General features: G+C 35.0%; 1 protein-coding gene and 1 pseudogene across 1 annotated transcript; both read right to left on the bottom strand.

Annotated features, from left to right (window-relative positions):
* Positions 1–532: 532 nt before the first annotated feature.
* Positions 533–2,555, bottom strand: LOC107920621 (protochlorophyllide reductase, chloroplastic). The gene is made up of 5 exons (XM_016850416.2): positions 2,297–2,555; positions 2,119–2,217; positions 1,410–1,941; positions 970–1,328; positions 533–901 (listed from the first exon to the last, which is right to left on the bottom strand). Exons 1-5 carry the CDS (start codon positions 2,348–2,350, stop codon positions 746–748), a joined length of 1,200 nt encoding a protein of 399 aa, XP_016705905.1. The 5' UTR covers positions 2,351–2,555; the 3' UTR covers positions 533–745.
* A 1,112-nt stretch (positions 2,556–3,667) lies between these two features.
* On the bottom strand, positions 3,668–8,759 carry LOC121226303 (WD repeat-containing protein 44-like; annotated as a pseudogene).
* Positions 8,760–16,233: the final 7,474 nt, after the last annotated feature.

The following is a 16,233-nucleotide window of genomic DNA, read 5'->3' on the forward strand; positions in this document are numbered from 1 at the left end:
CATTTTAAGTCCTTTAATCATTCAAATAAATGACAATTTTGACCCCTCCTAGAAATTAATCATATAATCTAAGTCCTTTTCAAAATAAATTTTTAGCTTCGACCCCTCAAATGTTTAGAAATTTATCTTTACCCCAAAATAAAATTTTTGGATGTCCCTATTAGTCTTTCTTCAATTTGATCATTTTTAGTCTTTATAGTTTTCAAATTTTAAAATTTCAATCTTAGTTCAAATGATAGCAGTTAAATTCATGGACTAAAATACCAAGCTTTTTGTGAATATTATATGAAAATAGTAGAGATGATATGGTTTTACACATGATAATATATTTGTTGCAAAAGATCTTGAAAATATCAAATTTAACTCAATGAATTGATCGGTTCGGTCACAATTGAAATTTTAAATTTGAAAAGTAAAATAAATAAAAATATAACAAAATCCGACAAAATCTACAACTTAATAGCAGAATTTGACGACAATTTAAATTCATGCAAAGCGTATCATTTTCTACTTGAATGATGAAACTCCAAAATGGCTTAAAATTTTGGCAACTTATTACTTTTGCATTGCACAAATTCCATATTGACTAAGGCCAATCACCTGCATTCTACAAAAGAAGAAATTTTAACAACAGCAAGCACACCATCCAAATCCAAGCTCTACACTCAATCAATTAGATCAGACCCTGCGCAATATATAAGCAAAGATTCAAGTGGCAACCATCTCATCTCATGCCTCCAAATTTTTAGGCCAACCCCACAAGTTTCTCACTGAGCTCCCATATTTTGCGTGCTTTCTCCTCATCACTGGCTTCAGGAGACAACTGGTTCTCGAATGAAGCCGAATTCTGGTTCCAGCTCCAGTATACACCCGATTTTGTCAAGCTCGGATCGCTCACAACCTTCGTAGAAGCAATGGTAGTGTTAATGGACAAGACATAAAACAGAACTCAATACACAAGTTTTATACCTGAGCTAGTCTTTTTCCAGCTTCGTCTTCGGAGACAAAGCCCTTGATGATGTACTTCTGGAATGGAGGGAAGAGGAGTCGGAACAACGGAATGTGCTCCCGGAACAAGCCTGTCGTAGCTATGCAACCCGGGTAAAGGGAAGCGAATGTGATGCCGCTTTCCTCATGGAACCGCCTGTGGAACTCTTGCATCGTGAGCATATTGCAGACTTTGCTATCCTTGTATGCCTTGGCACCATCAAATTCCCCACCATCAATCATGGTTGAGCTATTAAGCCCATTTAGTCCCCCTGCAAGTCCCCTTAGATCCCCAAGGTTGGCCTTGGGAGGTACGTTTCCGGCCAAGGTATTCGTGTTTCCTTGATACAACTCCAAGTTAGTACATCAATATCACAATCTTCTATAATTTGATCATTTTAAATGCAATGGTAGTGATGTACCTGTAATCGAACCAACGATAATGAGACGCTTTGAAGGATAATCAGACTGCTTCAGGTCATCAAGCAACAACCGGGAAAGAAGAAAGTGACCAAGATGGTTAGTTCCCACACTAAGCTCAAATCCTTCAGCTGTGAAAGAGGGTTCCTTGGCAGTTGGCTGGTAAACAGCAGCATTGCAAACAAGCACATCAAGAGGCCTCCCCGATCGCTTGTAACGGTCGACGAATTGGCGGACGCTGTCCAATGAGGCGAGATCTAAGTGCATGATGGTGTAGTTTTGTTTAGACATGCCAGCAGACTTTGCAGCTCTTTCAGCCTTGAGAAAGTCCCTGCAAGCCATGATAATATGCCATTTCCCAGTTTCAGCCAGGGCTTTAGCAGTGGCTAAACCCAATCCGGAGGAGGCACCGGTGATGATAACACTACCCTTTCTTAGAGTTTTCTTGCCATCCACCGCAGATCTGCTGATTGCTGGAGTTGCAGTAGCTGTTGTTTCGGCTCTCACAGCTCCATTTCTTGGGTTGAATTCCCTCTACAATGGAAAAAAAACAGTAGAAACAACCATGCTTGTCCTAGTTAAACAACAAGAAGAGCAAATACAAACCTTGTTAAATCATATTTTCGTTTTAATATGACTCAAACATGTAACTTCAATGTTTTGTTCTTACACGATTGAACAACATGAAAAATAACTAGCTATAAATGAAACCTTGCATCTTAATGCAGAAGAGCTGAAATCAGCTTTGGCATGTTCAGAAAGTGAGACCCCAAAGAAAGTTGAATCCTTGAAAGATGGACTTGATTTTCCCTGCAAAAAAAAAACCCACCATTAAAAACAGAAAAAAGAAACCCAGAACCATTTCATCAGTAAAAAGCTAAAAAGAAACCTCTTTAGGTAGGGTGAAAGTAGCTGGAACCAAAGCAGCAGTCTGCAAAGCCATTACCAACTTTGAAATGGGTTATTTAAGACACTTAAATGAGCTGTGGCTATGGTGGGCTTAGAAAAACAGCTTTCCAGTGTTGCATATATAAGGTGGGAGGGAAAGGACCCTTTAAAAAATAAAAAGAGAAGTCAATGGAAGGATAAGATAAATTAGAAGGCAATGTATCTGCCATATCAATTCGCCAATGAGACTTTGAGTTTTGGATTTCCTACATTTGGTTTTCCCTAGTATGGGGGATATTTTGGTCCTGTTCCCCTATGGGTGAGGATTGAAAGAGACAGGGAGTGGTCTCTCGAGTGGGGGTACACTGGTGATGTGGAATTTCTTTTTTAATTTATTCCTATTATTTTTTTGACAGAATAGGTTTGATTTGAATTGGAATTTTGCTCAATCCTTGGTTCTTGTCTTATCAACCAAACTAACGCTTTCCTGAACCAAATTTCATGGGTGTATTTGTTTCCAAACTATATTTATAATTTTTTTATAAATTCACTTATCATTTTAAAAGAATAAATTATTCTTACAGAGTAATTTTACTTTCTTTATGTAAAACTTACATTTAATCAAATATAATATTATTATATTAATACTTATTTTTATTTTATTTTTAAAATTATTAAAATTTAATATTATTAAATATTATAATGCTCAACATACCTATTTAATTATTTATATTAAGTAATATAATAAATCATTAAGATAATTTATTATTAAATAAATTATGTAATATTGAAATTTTATTTTATATGAATATTTTAACAATAAACATATATTGTAATTTATAAATATTTAATAATTAATTGTTTATAGTATAAAATATGAATATTCTAATTATACAAATATGGAAGTATAAATTATGCTTAGTTTCATTTCTCTTTCAACTCTAATGTGTTACCATTCACTTACATATACGTTTAAACTAATTTTAATTAGACACTTTTTTATTAAGTTTATTTATAATATTTAATTATTTCAAAAAATTATTTTATTATAAAATAAATTACGATTGTTAAAAAAATACTACTACAATATTTTAAAGAAACATACTTATATTATATTTATTTCACTAAAACCAACTTTTAGAAAATGATTGTAAAAAATAATTGTAAAACAACAACAACAAAAAAAAAAACATTTTACACAAAATCATTCAAACAATCCAAAGTTTTAACTCATCAACCGCGGCCTAAATATCGTCCAATTCTTGTTTCATTAGTCTTAGGAAATACGAAAATAAGAAGAAGAGCTTAAATCTCTCTAAACCACCAAAGGGTTGTTCAGGAACATTGGATTTGACTAATGAAGATTATGTAGTAAAAGAATTTCATTTTCAATTCAATAGGCTTTCCACCTCTAATCTTAAAACTCTACAATTTCCGACACCGGAAACACATCGGAATCTAAATTCAGGGTGTAGTTCTCTTTTTCTTTTCTTTTCTTTTTTCGAACGAATCTATATTTTCCTCGATGCTCAAATGCAGTGGCTTTCCAATTCCCCTACATTCAGGAGCATAGGCACAAACAAAGAAATGAAACTGGCTAAATATTACAAACCTCAACCAATATCTCACTGTACACAAAGGTGGGGAGAAATGGATTGCATTGACATATTATCAACTCATTTCCCTTCACCCTTGAGGTGTTCCCTCCCTACCCAATTAAATTCGAAATGGCAATCCAAAATTTTGGAAAGTTCTAATCTCACCACGCAGGCCGGCGGTTACAATCACCATATCGCGGGCCGTGTCTTGGTTTACCCCAGACAAGTCCACACTTCTCTTGGGCTGCTCCAGGTCCGTGTTACCTGAACAAGTTTTTCCTCCGGCCATGTAGCTGAGATTCTGTCAAAGAAGTATCTATTGGTTGCGCTAGAAATGGTTCCGTGGAGGGGGCTGTTGGTGTACCCAGATGCCGATAATGAACCCTCATTTCCGCTATACTCTTCAACAGGTGTAGGAGGATGATTGGCAGTTGAAACTTCATCGATATTGTCATCCAATTGAATATCTCTTAGTCCCCATGTGCCTGGCCAAGGGATGGCAACTGATACATCTTTACAGTGAAAATGTTCATAAGATTGTGTCACGGTGACTCCTTTATTTCTGCTAGGCCTTGATCCAGCTTCGTGTTTCCACACATAAACATAAGAGTCCTCACTAGCACAGACAACATATTTTCCATTTGCCGTAACAGAAGCTGAGATTTGACTGTTTGTGTTCCGAAATCCTGTCCAATAGTCAACAACTTCAGTGGAATCAAGCATAATTCCTGAGTCACATGCAGATATTTATACCATATGAAGAACTACCTTTAAACTTGTGAATTAGATCAGAACTATCAACAACACGAATTCGTGAATCTGCAGAGGTGACAAGTACTTCCGATGAACTTCCGGGTGCAAACTGTTTGAGAAAGTAACCAATAGGGGGAAGTATAAAGTGAAAACATGGTGGCAAGAAATATGGCAAAACAGACAGAATTTCAAGTAGCAAGAGCACAGGATTACCTGGAAACCTGTAATTTTCTTTTGATGAGACTTCTTCCTTTTATTCTGCAAATTGATTTGACTTTTCGGTTGTAACTTGTTCTCTGAAAAAATATGCATAAATGCAAGTGTTTAAGAAACTTCTATCACAAGTCAACTATAAAATAAAGAACAAGTATGCAGACCAGAGAAGGAATTCATAAACGTGTACCAGAAGTATTGTATAAATGGCAGCTTCCTTTGTATGAGCCAACCAGTGCACCCTTCAAAACATTGAAAAGCTTCATAAGCTATAAAGACTTACTCATAAATCATATAGAATGAAGTTGTAATTGACCATTCCCAACCTGGCCATCAGGCGTATAACAAGCAGCAGTGACCATTTCGTGCAGATCATTCCAATCAACAACTTTACGGTCAGGAATGCTCCATATGCGAACTTTAGCATCTAAGGATCCACTAATGAAGTATTATCATCAACTGGATTAAACTGGATGCAAGTTACTGTGTCAAGGCAGATCCACAAGAATAAAGCGTGATTAGTAATATATAAGCCAATTTCAAGTGATGAGAAAAAAATTAACAATACATTTCTTCTATGTTGGATCTTTGAATTACCATTTCCATCAAATGTACACCAAGCAGACCTAACTTCAGTGAACTATATGCACATTCTAAGCCACAAAATTACATTCAAGTTTTAGCTACTCAAGAATCTTTTACGTTTTTCTAAGTTGGTACAAAGCTTGGTATTAAAACTATGGAGAACATAAGTAAATCTCAAATTATTCACTTAGAAGTACTGTAACTATTTATTTTTAAAAAAACGACAATTTAGTGATGTTCTTAAACAGGGCCATTATGAAGTTAAACTCCTAAGCAAAAAAGGACATGAAACTCACAATTTACTTACCATAATCACTGTGTGAAAATATGCTCAAACATGTCTTGCTAGTCAAGTCCCAAAGCCTAACTGTTTTGTCCATTGAAGATGAGAGCAATTGCTGAAAAGAGAAAAGAGAAAAATCTTACCAGAATATCCTGCAGCGATAAATTGGTTCATGATTCTAAAAGAGGCTATGCAGTGATCCAGGGAAAAGAATTCATTGAAAAGGTCAAACAATGACCTCTTGAAAAGCTTGCTACAAACATAAAGGAATACATAGAGGCATGACCAATTGTTTACATGACTCCTGAATTGTTAAAGATTTGAAGGGCTTTCAGGCATTCAATTACAGTTACATCCCATTAACATTCAGGACTGGTTTATAAAAACTTGTGGTCGTAAAACCAAAACCATTTCTAATCATTTAACTCTCTGTTAATTATTAACGACATGTAAACTCAAAAGTGGTCCTAAAATTATCTCAGAACTTCCACAAGGTATACAGTATCACCAGGAACCTTAACCAGAAGCGATGACAAGGAAAAAAGGCATCACAGAAACATCAAAGACAATAACCAAGACCAAGACACGGGTTAAAACAATCTCCACTAAAAAGATCAAGCCTCTTGCAAGATAAGTCACTATCTGACCAAACAGATAGCCGATCTAAGCTAACCATGTGAAAGTAAAGTTTTCATTACTATTCATGTTGTCTGTGGCAACTTAAACACATATTGAACTTGTTAGATCATTTACTTCGTGTGCCAAAATATAGCTTGCTAAAATTACGTTTTACTTGATAGTCTAACACTTTGCAAAAAAGTTGCTCTACTTCATTTCTGTCCTGTGACATAATAATGCATGCAGTTTATTTAGCAGCACAGAATATACCATAAATGCTCAGTACATCAGACTAAATAGACAACTACAACCACCATGGCGAATTTATTAGAAGACTTCTAAAGTCTAAACAAAGAAACACTAAATAAACTTCTTCCCATTAACATTACTAACTGAAAACCTGAAAAGCAAACCAATCACACTACATTCATGCATATGTTTCTACAAACCTGAGACTTGGACCATGAGAGGTCGAGAACATCATCCAAATGTCCTTGAAAAGAACAAACAGGTTTATCTGAAAGTGCAAAAACAGTCTCTGGCACCATAATGTTGTCCAGGCTCAACGATTTCCGGCTTATTGATGACCTTCCTCTTCTCCTCTTATCAGGAGGGTAATCAGTACTCGGCGATGACAGAATCGGTTCGGGAGATCCATTAGCCACGAGCAAAAGGTTGAATTCCCGTCTTCAGGCTTTTCCATTAACAACTCCCCTTTCCTATCCGATCCAACTACCTTCCATATATGAATTACACAATCCTCACCTGCACTAGCAAGGTATTTGCCATCTAAACTGAATTTTATACTCCAAATAGACCCTGTATGCGCTTGTATCTCTTGACTCTTGTAAAGAGCAGTGAGCTCCTTACATGATTTCCCATACTGTTTTACCCTCACTCTCTCCGGCCCATGAAACGAAACATCCTGGCTATCATCAGTGGCGGAACTCGATCTCCTCCCACCCTTCTCCGATGATGTATCCCTCTCGTCACTGCTTCGCCTTTCCTTATTACCCTTCACGCTATTTGCAACGCTCTTTATACTCTTGAACCAACTCCCTTTCTTCTTCGACTTTGAAACACCAACACCCCCACCACTGACAATCAAATCAGCATTATCTTTATTACCCTCTTCTACATTCTGCCTTCTCATTAACTCTTGAACGATCGGAGAATGGCCAACGCAAACCTCGAACTCCTCCATTGTCAACTGTCTCCCTGTCCCAACTTCCTTCAACTTGTTCCACATCCCATCTTCTCTAATCTCATTCACCACAAACTCTTCCCCATTATCAAGGTTCTTAATGGTACACACTTGTTCACTGCAATCCATCTCATCGTCCACCACAACAGCCTCCCCATCACCAAATGATTTAAAGCTAAGTTCCCCATTCAAACACTTGCTAATACGCCCCTTGGGTGGCTTAGATCCATTACTTCCGCAGCGTCTCAAGTTAGCAGCCGCCGCATTACTTTGATCACATTCACTGATGTTATTACTATTTACGGTACATAAACCCACAGAAAGAATGGAAGAAGATGAATTGGAACGAAGAGATAAAGGCGAAGAAGGAACAGCAGCAGCACTACAATCACCATCCGATTTCGATCGTACAATTCCAGAAGAACTGGATTCCTTTTCTCCTCCACGATCTTGATCTTCCAACTCTTCTTTTACCAACCTATTCGACGAAACTGATCTTCTTCCCAACTCACCTCCACCACCACCACCACTACCCATTTCCCGTCCGTCGCCGACCTCCGTTTCTGACCCGGGTCTTATCCGGCAAAGACCCGGGTGGCGGCTCAGCCCCATTTCGCGGAACAGACGGGTTCGTCTTTCCGAGACGGAGGAGGGTTCAGAGATCCAGATGTCGAACTGGGAAACAACCTTAGGGAATTTAGGGACGGGAAATGGGGCATTATTAGAAGGGGCAATTGGGTCAGAATCCGAGTCAGAAGAAGGAGAAGCAGAGTTGGAACAGGAACAAGAATTAGAAGAAGCAATGCGGTCAAGGGAATCGTAGAAGTACTCTTCCTCTGCTTCTTGGTTTACTTCAACTACTTGAGTCCAATCGTGGTCGTTTAACTTGCCGCTGTTGCTACGAATTGGGTTCTTGCTCATGCTTTCTTTATGAGCATTCCCATTTCAATTTCAAACATACAATCATTAGAAAAAAACAACTCTGGGTTTTGGTTGGATCAAAGGAATGCAAGGGAAAACAGTTTTTGGAGGGAAAGAAAAAGAGAGAGAAAATCAGATCCAAAGGCAAAGGAAGGAGGGAAAAAGGAGAGATGGGTTTGGGGAAAAAGAGGGAAGCAAAGCAAAGGTTGGGTTTGTGTGGGAGAATAGAAATGAAGGGGAGATTGATTCGAGTTTTTGTTGGTTTTGTGGTAATTGAAAGGTGAAAGGTGGAGGATCTAAGCCCCCCATTGCTTTCCAATTAAATTATTCTTCATTAACCAATAATTACCATTTTTAATTTTAATTTAGTTTTCTATCTTTTTAGCAATTTCTTTTTTTTCGATTAATTCCATATTTTTATAATTTTACTCAAATAGAATATAAAATAAAATAATATTTATAATTAGAAAAGCATTTATGAGTGAAATTTAAAAATTATATAGATAAAATTATTTTTAGTTTAACTTTTTCCTTGAAAACGTTTTATCAAAAATATATTTTTTCCATCCTCGTGGTAGAATATAATGAATTTGGATAAATTCATTGCATTCTATTTTGAATTTTTTTTTATCAATAATGAAAATTTTAATTACATTTTAGTAACCGTCATTAAATTTAAATAAACCAATAACCTTCCACTATAATTTATTTTTGAAACTCCAAAAAGTTATTTTGGATCATTTATTTATTTTTATGTCTTACAATTACAAAGTGATAAATATCTCTAATTTATCAATAAATGTGAGTAATGTATATTGCACTCGACATTATAAAGAAAACAGTGTAAATAAATATCAATGACAAACAGAAGCCGGCTTTCTATACCAAAGCATCCTATTTTGAGCACAATTTAAAATGAAATAATAAGGAAAAAAATTCATTATAGAGAAAAATAAGAGTAATTAATATCCGTTGGGTTTTGAAATATTGAATTAAATTTAGGAATTAAAAATTTTAAACAACCTACTAATTACCTAATTATATTAATTTATTTTGGGTTAATAGCTTCAATCATCCTTCAACCATGTTCGATGTTCTAATTCAAGTTGCTTAGAAATCAATAAATGTGTTTTAAAATAAAGAGTTGAATTGATATATTTAATGTCTAAATGGAAAGACTCAACTCTTTGAGGACTCAATTAAAGCCTATATGGTTTGGGTTCGTTTTAAAGTTGATTTTATGGCTTTTGGACCTTGTCTTTCATAAATAATTTTAAGAAAGTAAGAATTAATAAATAAATGGGCTTAGAGTTGAGGCATTGAAAGCCCAAACATATAGCTTTAATCCTCACACATGTTTTCCAGCCCACTACTGTTCAGTGAATGTGACATCCTACGACTTATAATTCTTGTATTTATTTACTTTACCTCGCTATCTCTTTTAATTCCCCTACCATTTCATCTATTTAAAATATTTCAAGATTTTATATTTTTTCCTATACAATGACATATTTTGATTATTCTATAGTCTAATCATATTATATCTAATCATTTTTTTTAAAAAAATTCTTCTCTTTTATGGTATGCTGAGATGAAGAAATTAGGTGGAAGTTTATGATAGATTGATGTGGTATGAAATGTCATTATCCATGCATGTTGTGATAACCCTTTTTTCTTTTAAACATTATTTTCAAGAGATATATATTTCATTGTATTTTATTTTAGATATGTACGATCAACAAATATTAGGTGTAGTAGCAAGGAGGAGAATAAAGTTTAAATTTCAGAGACGATATTATTAAAAGGAACGGTCACAAACCCTGAACATAAATCATATAACGAATATGAAAAGGTAAAAAAATATACATTTAGACATTCATCCCATTAATTCAAACTTCAAATTCATTAAATCTCGTGTTTTAAAAACAATCAATAAAACACCAGAACTAAAATTATAATAAATTGATTTGTATATAACTTCACATTTCTTGAACTTTTTAGGTTTTAATAGCAATAATCAATTTAAGTTGATGTTTTAATTCTTAATTTCATCAAAGAGCAAATATATATATATAAATAGTCAAAACACATTAAAATTTCAACTTGAATCCGCAAATCATGCATTCCAATTGTTTTCCATCACTCTTTCTTCTTTCTTTAAATGAAATTGACTTTTTGAAACCTAATTAATTCAACAATACAAGGTTATCAATACTCTACGAATTCTAACTCTGATTATCTAAAATAAAATAATAAAAATACTCTATGAATTTTATCCTTCTATATATTTTTTTAAAATTCAAACAAATTTTAACCTTTAATTTCTATTAAATAAGTTCTAAACATTTAATTTGAATCGAGATCAATTTTCATATTTAATTTACAAATTTATATTTAGGGTTAGTATTTAGTATATAAAATACCTTTATAAAACACTTGTCAACTCCTACCTCTACCTCTGATTGTCCATTAGTACAGTGTATCAAATAATTTTCCTCCTATTTAAAATGGTGAATTAATATTTTAAAAGAACTCTTATTTGGTGGAACTAAATATTACTCCCTAAGCTCTTATCATAAATCAATATTTCATAGAATTTATTATTTTTATTTGGTGGAACTAAATTATTTTCCACATCCAATTCATAAAAAAGGATTCTCTTTGGGTCCGTGACGGTTTCTTTCAACAATATATTTTTCTCTTCAACGGATTTATTTAATACAAATTAAACGAAAAATTAATTAAGTAAGATAGAAGTATGAAGAGTTTAAATGTGGGAGGATTATCCAATAAATTTTAAAAGAATAAATTTGATTTCAGGTTACCTAAATCACATTTATTTAACCTGGGGGGAAATTGAAAAGAGTGTTTTTGATTTTCCAAAGTATCCAGCCAAAAAAGGTATAATTACAACTCATTCTTGCACATGAATTATGACGACTTGTGCATCATTTTTATATTAATTTACCAAAAAGTAGAAAGAAGGGAAGAATCACAGAAGCTATAAGAGAGAAATAAATAAAACAAAATAGGTGGATTCAGCCTAAATCCACCTCATATTTTGAGACAAATATCAAGCTAATAATTATTTGTGGGGAAAAAAATGTATTGAAATTAATGACAAAGGAAAACCATGCATGGGGCTGGTTTTCTTTCTGTTCATTTAGTGAAGAATGATTTAATTGCATATGCAAAGTGAATTTCAACCATAAGCACAGATTTTTACCTAAATCCATTGAGACATTAATATGGGGTAGCATTACATATTTATAAATGAATGGAAAATTGTGTTAAGAATCAATACATGCTCTTTTCCCACCATTATCAATCAATTAAATGATTAATAAGTTATAAAAAAAAATATTGTAGCAGATGCAGACATAGCATGTGTCTTGATTCTCAACAGCCTGTTTAAGCTTTAAAATGGATTCCATTTTCATCTCTTAAATAAACATTAAAATTATTATTTTTTTCAATATATAACATGCTTTAGCATCTAATTAGAATTATTAAAATCCCATACTCAATATTTGGTGCCTTTCCATAATAATGTAGCAATCAGCATGTCAAATAATTTTAGATTTGATACCAAAACTTTCTATATCTTATGTTCTTATTTTACCATGGTTGAAAATGGAAAATAACTTGAAGGCTCATTCTTGGAACCCCCACATCATTAAAACTGTGCTTCCAAATATAGTTGCAAGGATCAGATTCCAAAAGCTGGGAAAATGAATAGTCTTATATTTCAAATCAATAACAGGGACGAATTGCTTTCGATTTAAATCTTTTTATCTTTTAAATATATCATGGGCGAAATTAGAACTTGAAATTAAATTATATACTTTTATGATAGTAAAAATGTATTATTTTTATTTTAATAGCTTATATCTTTATAATTTTTAAAGGATTAAATCAAATTTTTATCATTTTTGAGGGGTCAAAGTGCATTTATAAAAGCTTAAATAAAAAAAAATTCATTTTAGGAGAGACCAAGGCCCTTGCCAGCCCATAGTATGAATCGTAGCTTTTTAAATTGAAAATCAATACATTTTCAAAGTAGCAGTTTAAGAATAAAGAAAGAATGGTAGATATTAAGTTCGAATCTCTAATTTATTGAATGTCACATTTTAAGAGTTTGGTGCATGAGTAATATAATTTAAACTCTGGTTTAGAGTTTTATGCAAATTGATGTATGGTAATTAAAAGATCATCAGTTTAGAGTTGTTTTGACTTTTTGACATTATTTATGTCTGTTTTATAATTTATATTTAAGGTTTGTGATTGCCCTAGCAAAAAGTATCCAGATTTAAATTTTCTTTATATAGTAATGTGTCTTGTAGTAAAATGACAAACAATTGGTGGACAGTTATGGCATCCCTTGAAGATACTAGCTAGGATGCCAGAATTCATTGGTTGGAGAGTGAAAAAAGAAAGACCTAAAATTTCATCGACGATGATGTCTCTGACTAAATGGTCTTTCGAATACAGGCTTTTGCTATCTGCCTAAAACCATGAAGCTTTCTTGGTAGTTGTATAATGGCTGATGTTGTTCCAATAGGGTCGGAAGCGTGTAAATTATTGTACTAAAAAATCACACAAAGTTCAATTCCCAGGGAAGAGAGGTGGATCACATGGATCTCTTAAATACCAAGTCTTTCCTTAGACAGAATATCCCTTCTATAGTAATTTAATAGCACAATTAAATACTACTATTATACCCTCAAATATTGAAAGAAAAATAAGACAAGAAAGAACACGAGATTTAACGAGGTTCGGTAAATTATACCTACGTCCTCGGGCACTAACACCAGATGATAACTTTACTATCTCCAAAGTATTACAAACAAATAGAATTCCTTAAGAATTCTCAAATGGGAGAAGAGAGAAAACTAAGAGAGAAAGATTGGTTGGGATGGTTGAAATGAGAAATGGTTAGGCCTATTTATAGTTGAGGTTCAGGGACTAACTTGCAAATGGCCTAAACAATTAGGGACCAAAATTGCAATTATCCCATTCAACTTTAAACAACTTGCCTATCACTTTTTTTCTTTCGGTGCCACTTGCACCTCCCATTTTTTGACTTTTCAACAATCTCCACCTTGAAGATTTGATTAGGATAATCACATCTTCACACACTTCCTTCAACTCCCCAAATTCGATAAAGCTATCTTTTGTAGTGCCTCCAAATGCGCTCTCGAGCGCCATACACCTAAAGGTGCTCAAATTCTCAGGATGTTAATCAAGTTCAAACAATGATTAAACTTGATTGTTGTTACCACCTTGGTCATCATATCTGCGGGATTATCTGCTGTCGGAATCTTCTGAAGTAGAATTTTTCCTTTTTCAAAGACTTCCCGCACAAAGTGATATCTTACGTCGATATGCTTGGTTCTTGAATGATAGACTTGATTTTTCGCTAAATGAATAGCACTCTGACTGTCACAATATAGACTAATGTGACTTTGAACAACTCCCAAGTCTTTCAATAATCCATTAAGCCAAATAGCCTCCTTAACAGCTTCTGTAACTGCCATATATTCTGCCTCTGTAGTAGACACAGCTACTGTAGACTGTAAGGTAGACTTCCAACTCACTGGGGCTTTCGCAAGAGTAAACAGATACCCCGTAGTTGAACGACGTTTATCTAAATCACCAGCAAAGTCGGAATCAACATATCCAACTACAAATTGACCAAGTGCTTCATCCTGTTCAAAAATTAAACCAACATCTACGGTTTTTCGAAGATACCGTAGAATCCATTTCATAGCTTGCCAATGTCCTTTTCCAGGATCATGCATATACCTGCTCACAACTCCAACAGCTTATGAAATGTCAGGCCTCGTACATACCATCGCATACATCAAACTCCCAACTGCATTAGCATATGGGACTTTCGCCATATATTCTCTTTCATCTTCAGTCTTCGGAGATAATTGAGCACTAAGTTTCAAATGAGAAGCAAGTGGGGTACTTACATGTTTTGTGTTTTCATTTACACCAAAACATTGTAATACCTTTTTCAGATATTGCTTCTGATTTAAACAGAGCTTGCCTCTCGGTCTATCTCTACTTATCTCCATGCCGAGAATCTTCTTGGCCTCACCTAGATCTTTCATCTCGAACTCTTGATTCAACTGAGCCTTCAGCTTATCTATCTCATTTTGGCTCTTTAAAGCGATTAGCATATCATCAACATACAAGAGTAAATAAATGAAAGATCCGTCATGCAGCTTCTGCAAATATACACAATTGTCATATTTGCTTCTTGTGTACTTCTGCCTTCTCATAAAGCTATCAAATCGCTTGTACCACTGCCTCGGGGATTGCTTCAATCCATATAGCGATTTGTTCAGCTTACAAACCCAATTTCTACCACCAGCATCTGTGTATCCTTCGGGCTGAGTCATATAGATCTCCTCTTCTAACTCACCATGCAAGAAAGCCGTCTTAACATCAAGTTGAGCTAGCTCCAAATTCAACTGTGCTACCAAGGCCAACAAAATTCTAATGGAGGAATGCTTCACAACAGGGGAAAATACATTATTGTAGTCAATTCCCTCCTTCTGAGCGTAGCCTTTAGCTACCAATCTTGCCTTGTAGCGAATATCCTTCTTGCTAGGAGATCCATCTTTCTTTGCGAATACCCACTTGTATCCGATTGCCCTTTTACCTTTCGGTAATTGCGCCAACTCCCAAGTATTGTTCTTCCGGAGAGACTGCATTTCTTCATCCATGGCGCTTTTCCATTTATCACTTTCTAAGCTTTGCATTGCTTCTTGATAAGTGATAGGAATATCATCAACAACGGGAAGGGCGTAGGCCACCATATCAGTAAATCGAGCAGGTTTACGAATTTCTCTCCGTGGCCTTGCAACTGCAACTGGTTCTGGTGTACTTAGTGGTTCTTGGGTCAGAACCTCTTCAACCTCTAATTCCTCCATTGTGGCTGGAGAATTAGACTTATTAACTGGGCAAATCCCCATCTGCTCAAACTCCACCTGTTTTGGAGTACACTCCACCTGCTGTAGAGTATTGCTCGTCTGAATATCTTTATCTGCTACCTTTTTCAATGTGGCAGATTCATCAAAGGTAACATCTCTGCTACAGATCATTTTCTTTGTGCTTAAGCACCAAAGACGAAATCCCTTCACTCCAGAAGTGATTCCCATAAAGAGAGCTTTCTTTGCCCTCGGATCTAACTTTGACTCCTTCACATGGTAATATGCAGTGGATCCAAACACATGTAAGGAATCATAATCTGTAGCCGGTTTTCCAGACCATACCTCCATAGGAGTTTTTCTTTCTAATGCAGATGATGGCAAACGATTAACAAGATGGCCAGCGTATGTCACAGCCTCAGCCCAAAATTGCTTGCCCAACCCAGCATTGGACAACATACATCGAACTTTCTCCAGCAATGTTCGATTCATACGCTCTGCCAATCCATTCTGCTGTGGTGTATCCCTAACTGTGAAGTGTCGAACAATACCATACTCTTGGCACACATCGAAGAACGGATCACTTTTATATTCCCCTCCATTGTCCGTCCTAAGTCGCTTGATTTTCTTGCCAGTCTGGTTTTTGATCATAGTTTTCCATTTAAGAAAAACTCTAAGCACTTCATCCTTAGTTCTCATGGTATACACCCAAACTCTTCTGGAAAAGTCATCAACAAAAGTAACAAAGTAGTGTTTTCCTCCCAATGAAGGTGTCTTGGAAGGCCCCCACACATCTGAGTGAACATATTCCAAAATACCTTT

Source organism: Gossypium hirsutum, unplaced genomic scaffold (genome assembly GCF_007990345.1).
Source record: "Gossypium hirsutum isolate 1008001.06 unplaced genomic scaffold, Gossypium_hirsutum_v2.1 scaffold_108, whole genome shotgun sequence".
NCBI lineage: Eukaryota > Viridiplantae > Streptophyta > Magnoliopsida > Malvales > Malvaceae > Gossypium > Gossypium hirsutum.

Excerpts from the sequence above, each read along its gene's own strand:
- LOC107920621 (XM_016850416.2), bottom strand. The coding sequence starts at position 2,350 with ATGGCTTTGCAGACTGCTGCTTTGGTTCCAGCTACTTTCACCCTACCT. Across the intron at positions 2,218-2,296 it reads CTTTCACCCTACCTAAAGAG|GGAAAATCAAGTCCATCTTT; the intron begins GTTTCTTTTTAG and ends TTTTTTTTGCAG. Across the intron at positions 1,329-1,409 it reads TATCGTTGGTTCGATTACAG|GAAACACGAATACCTTGGCC; the intron begins GTACATCACTAC and ends AGTTGTATCAAG.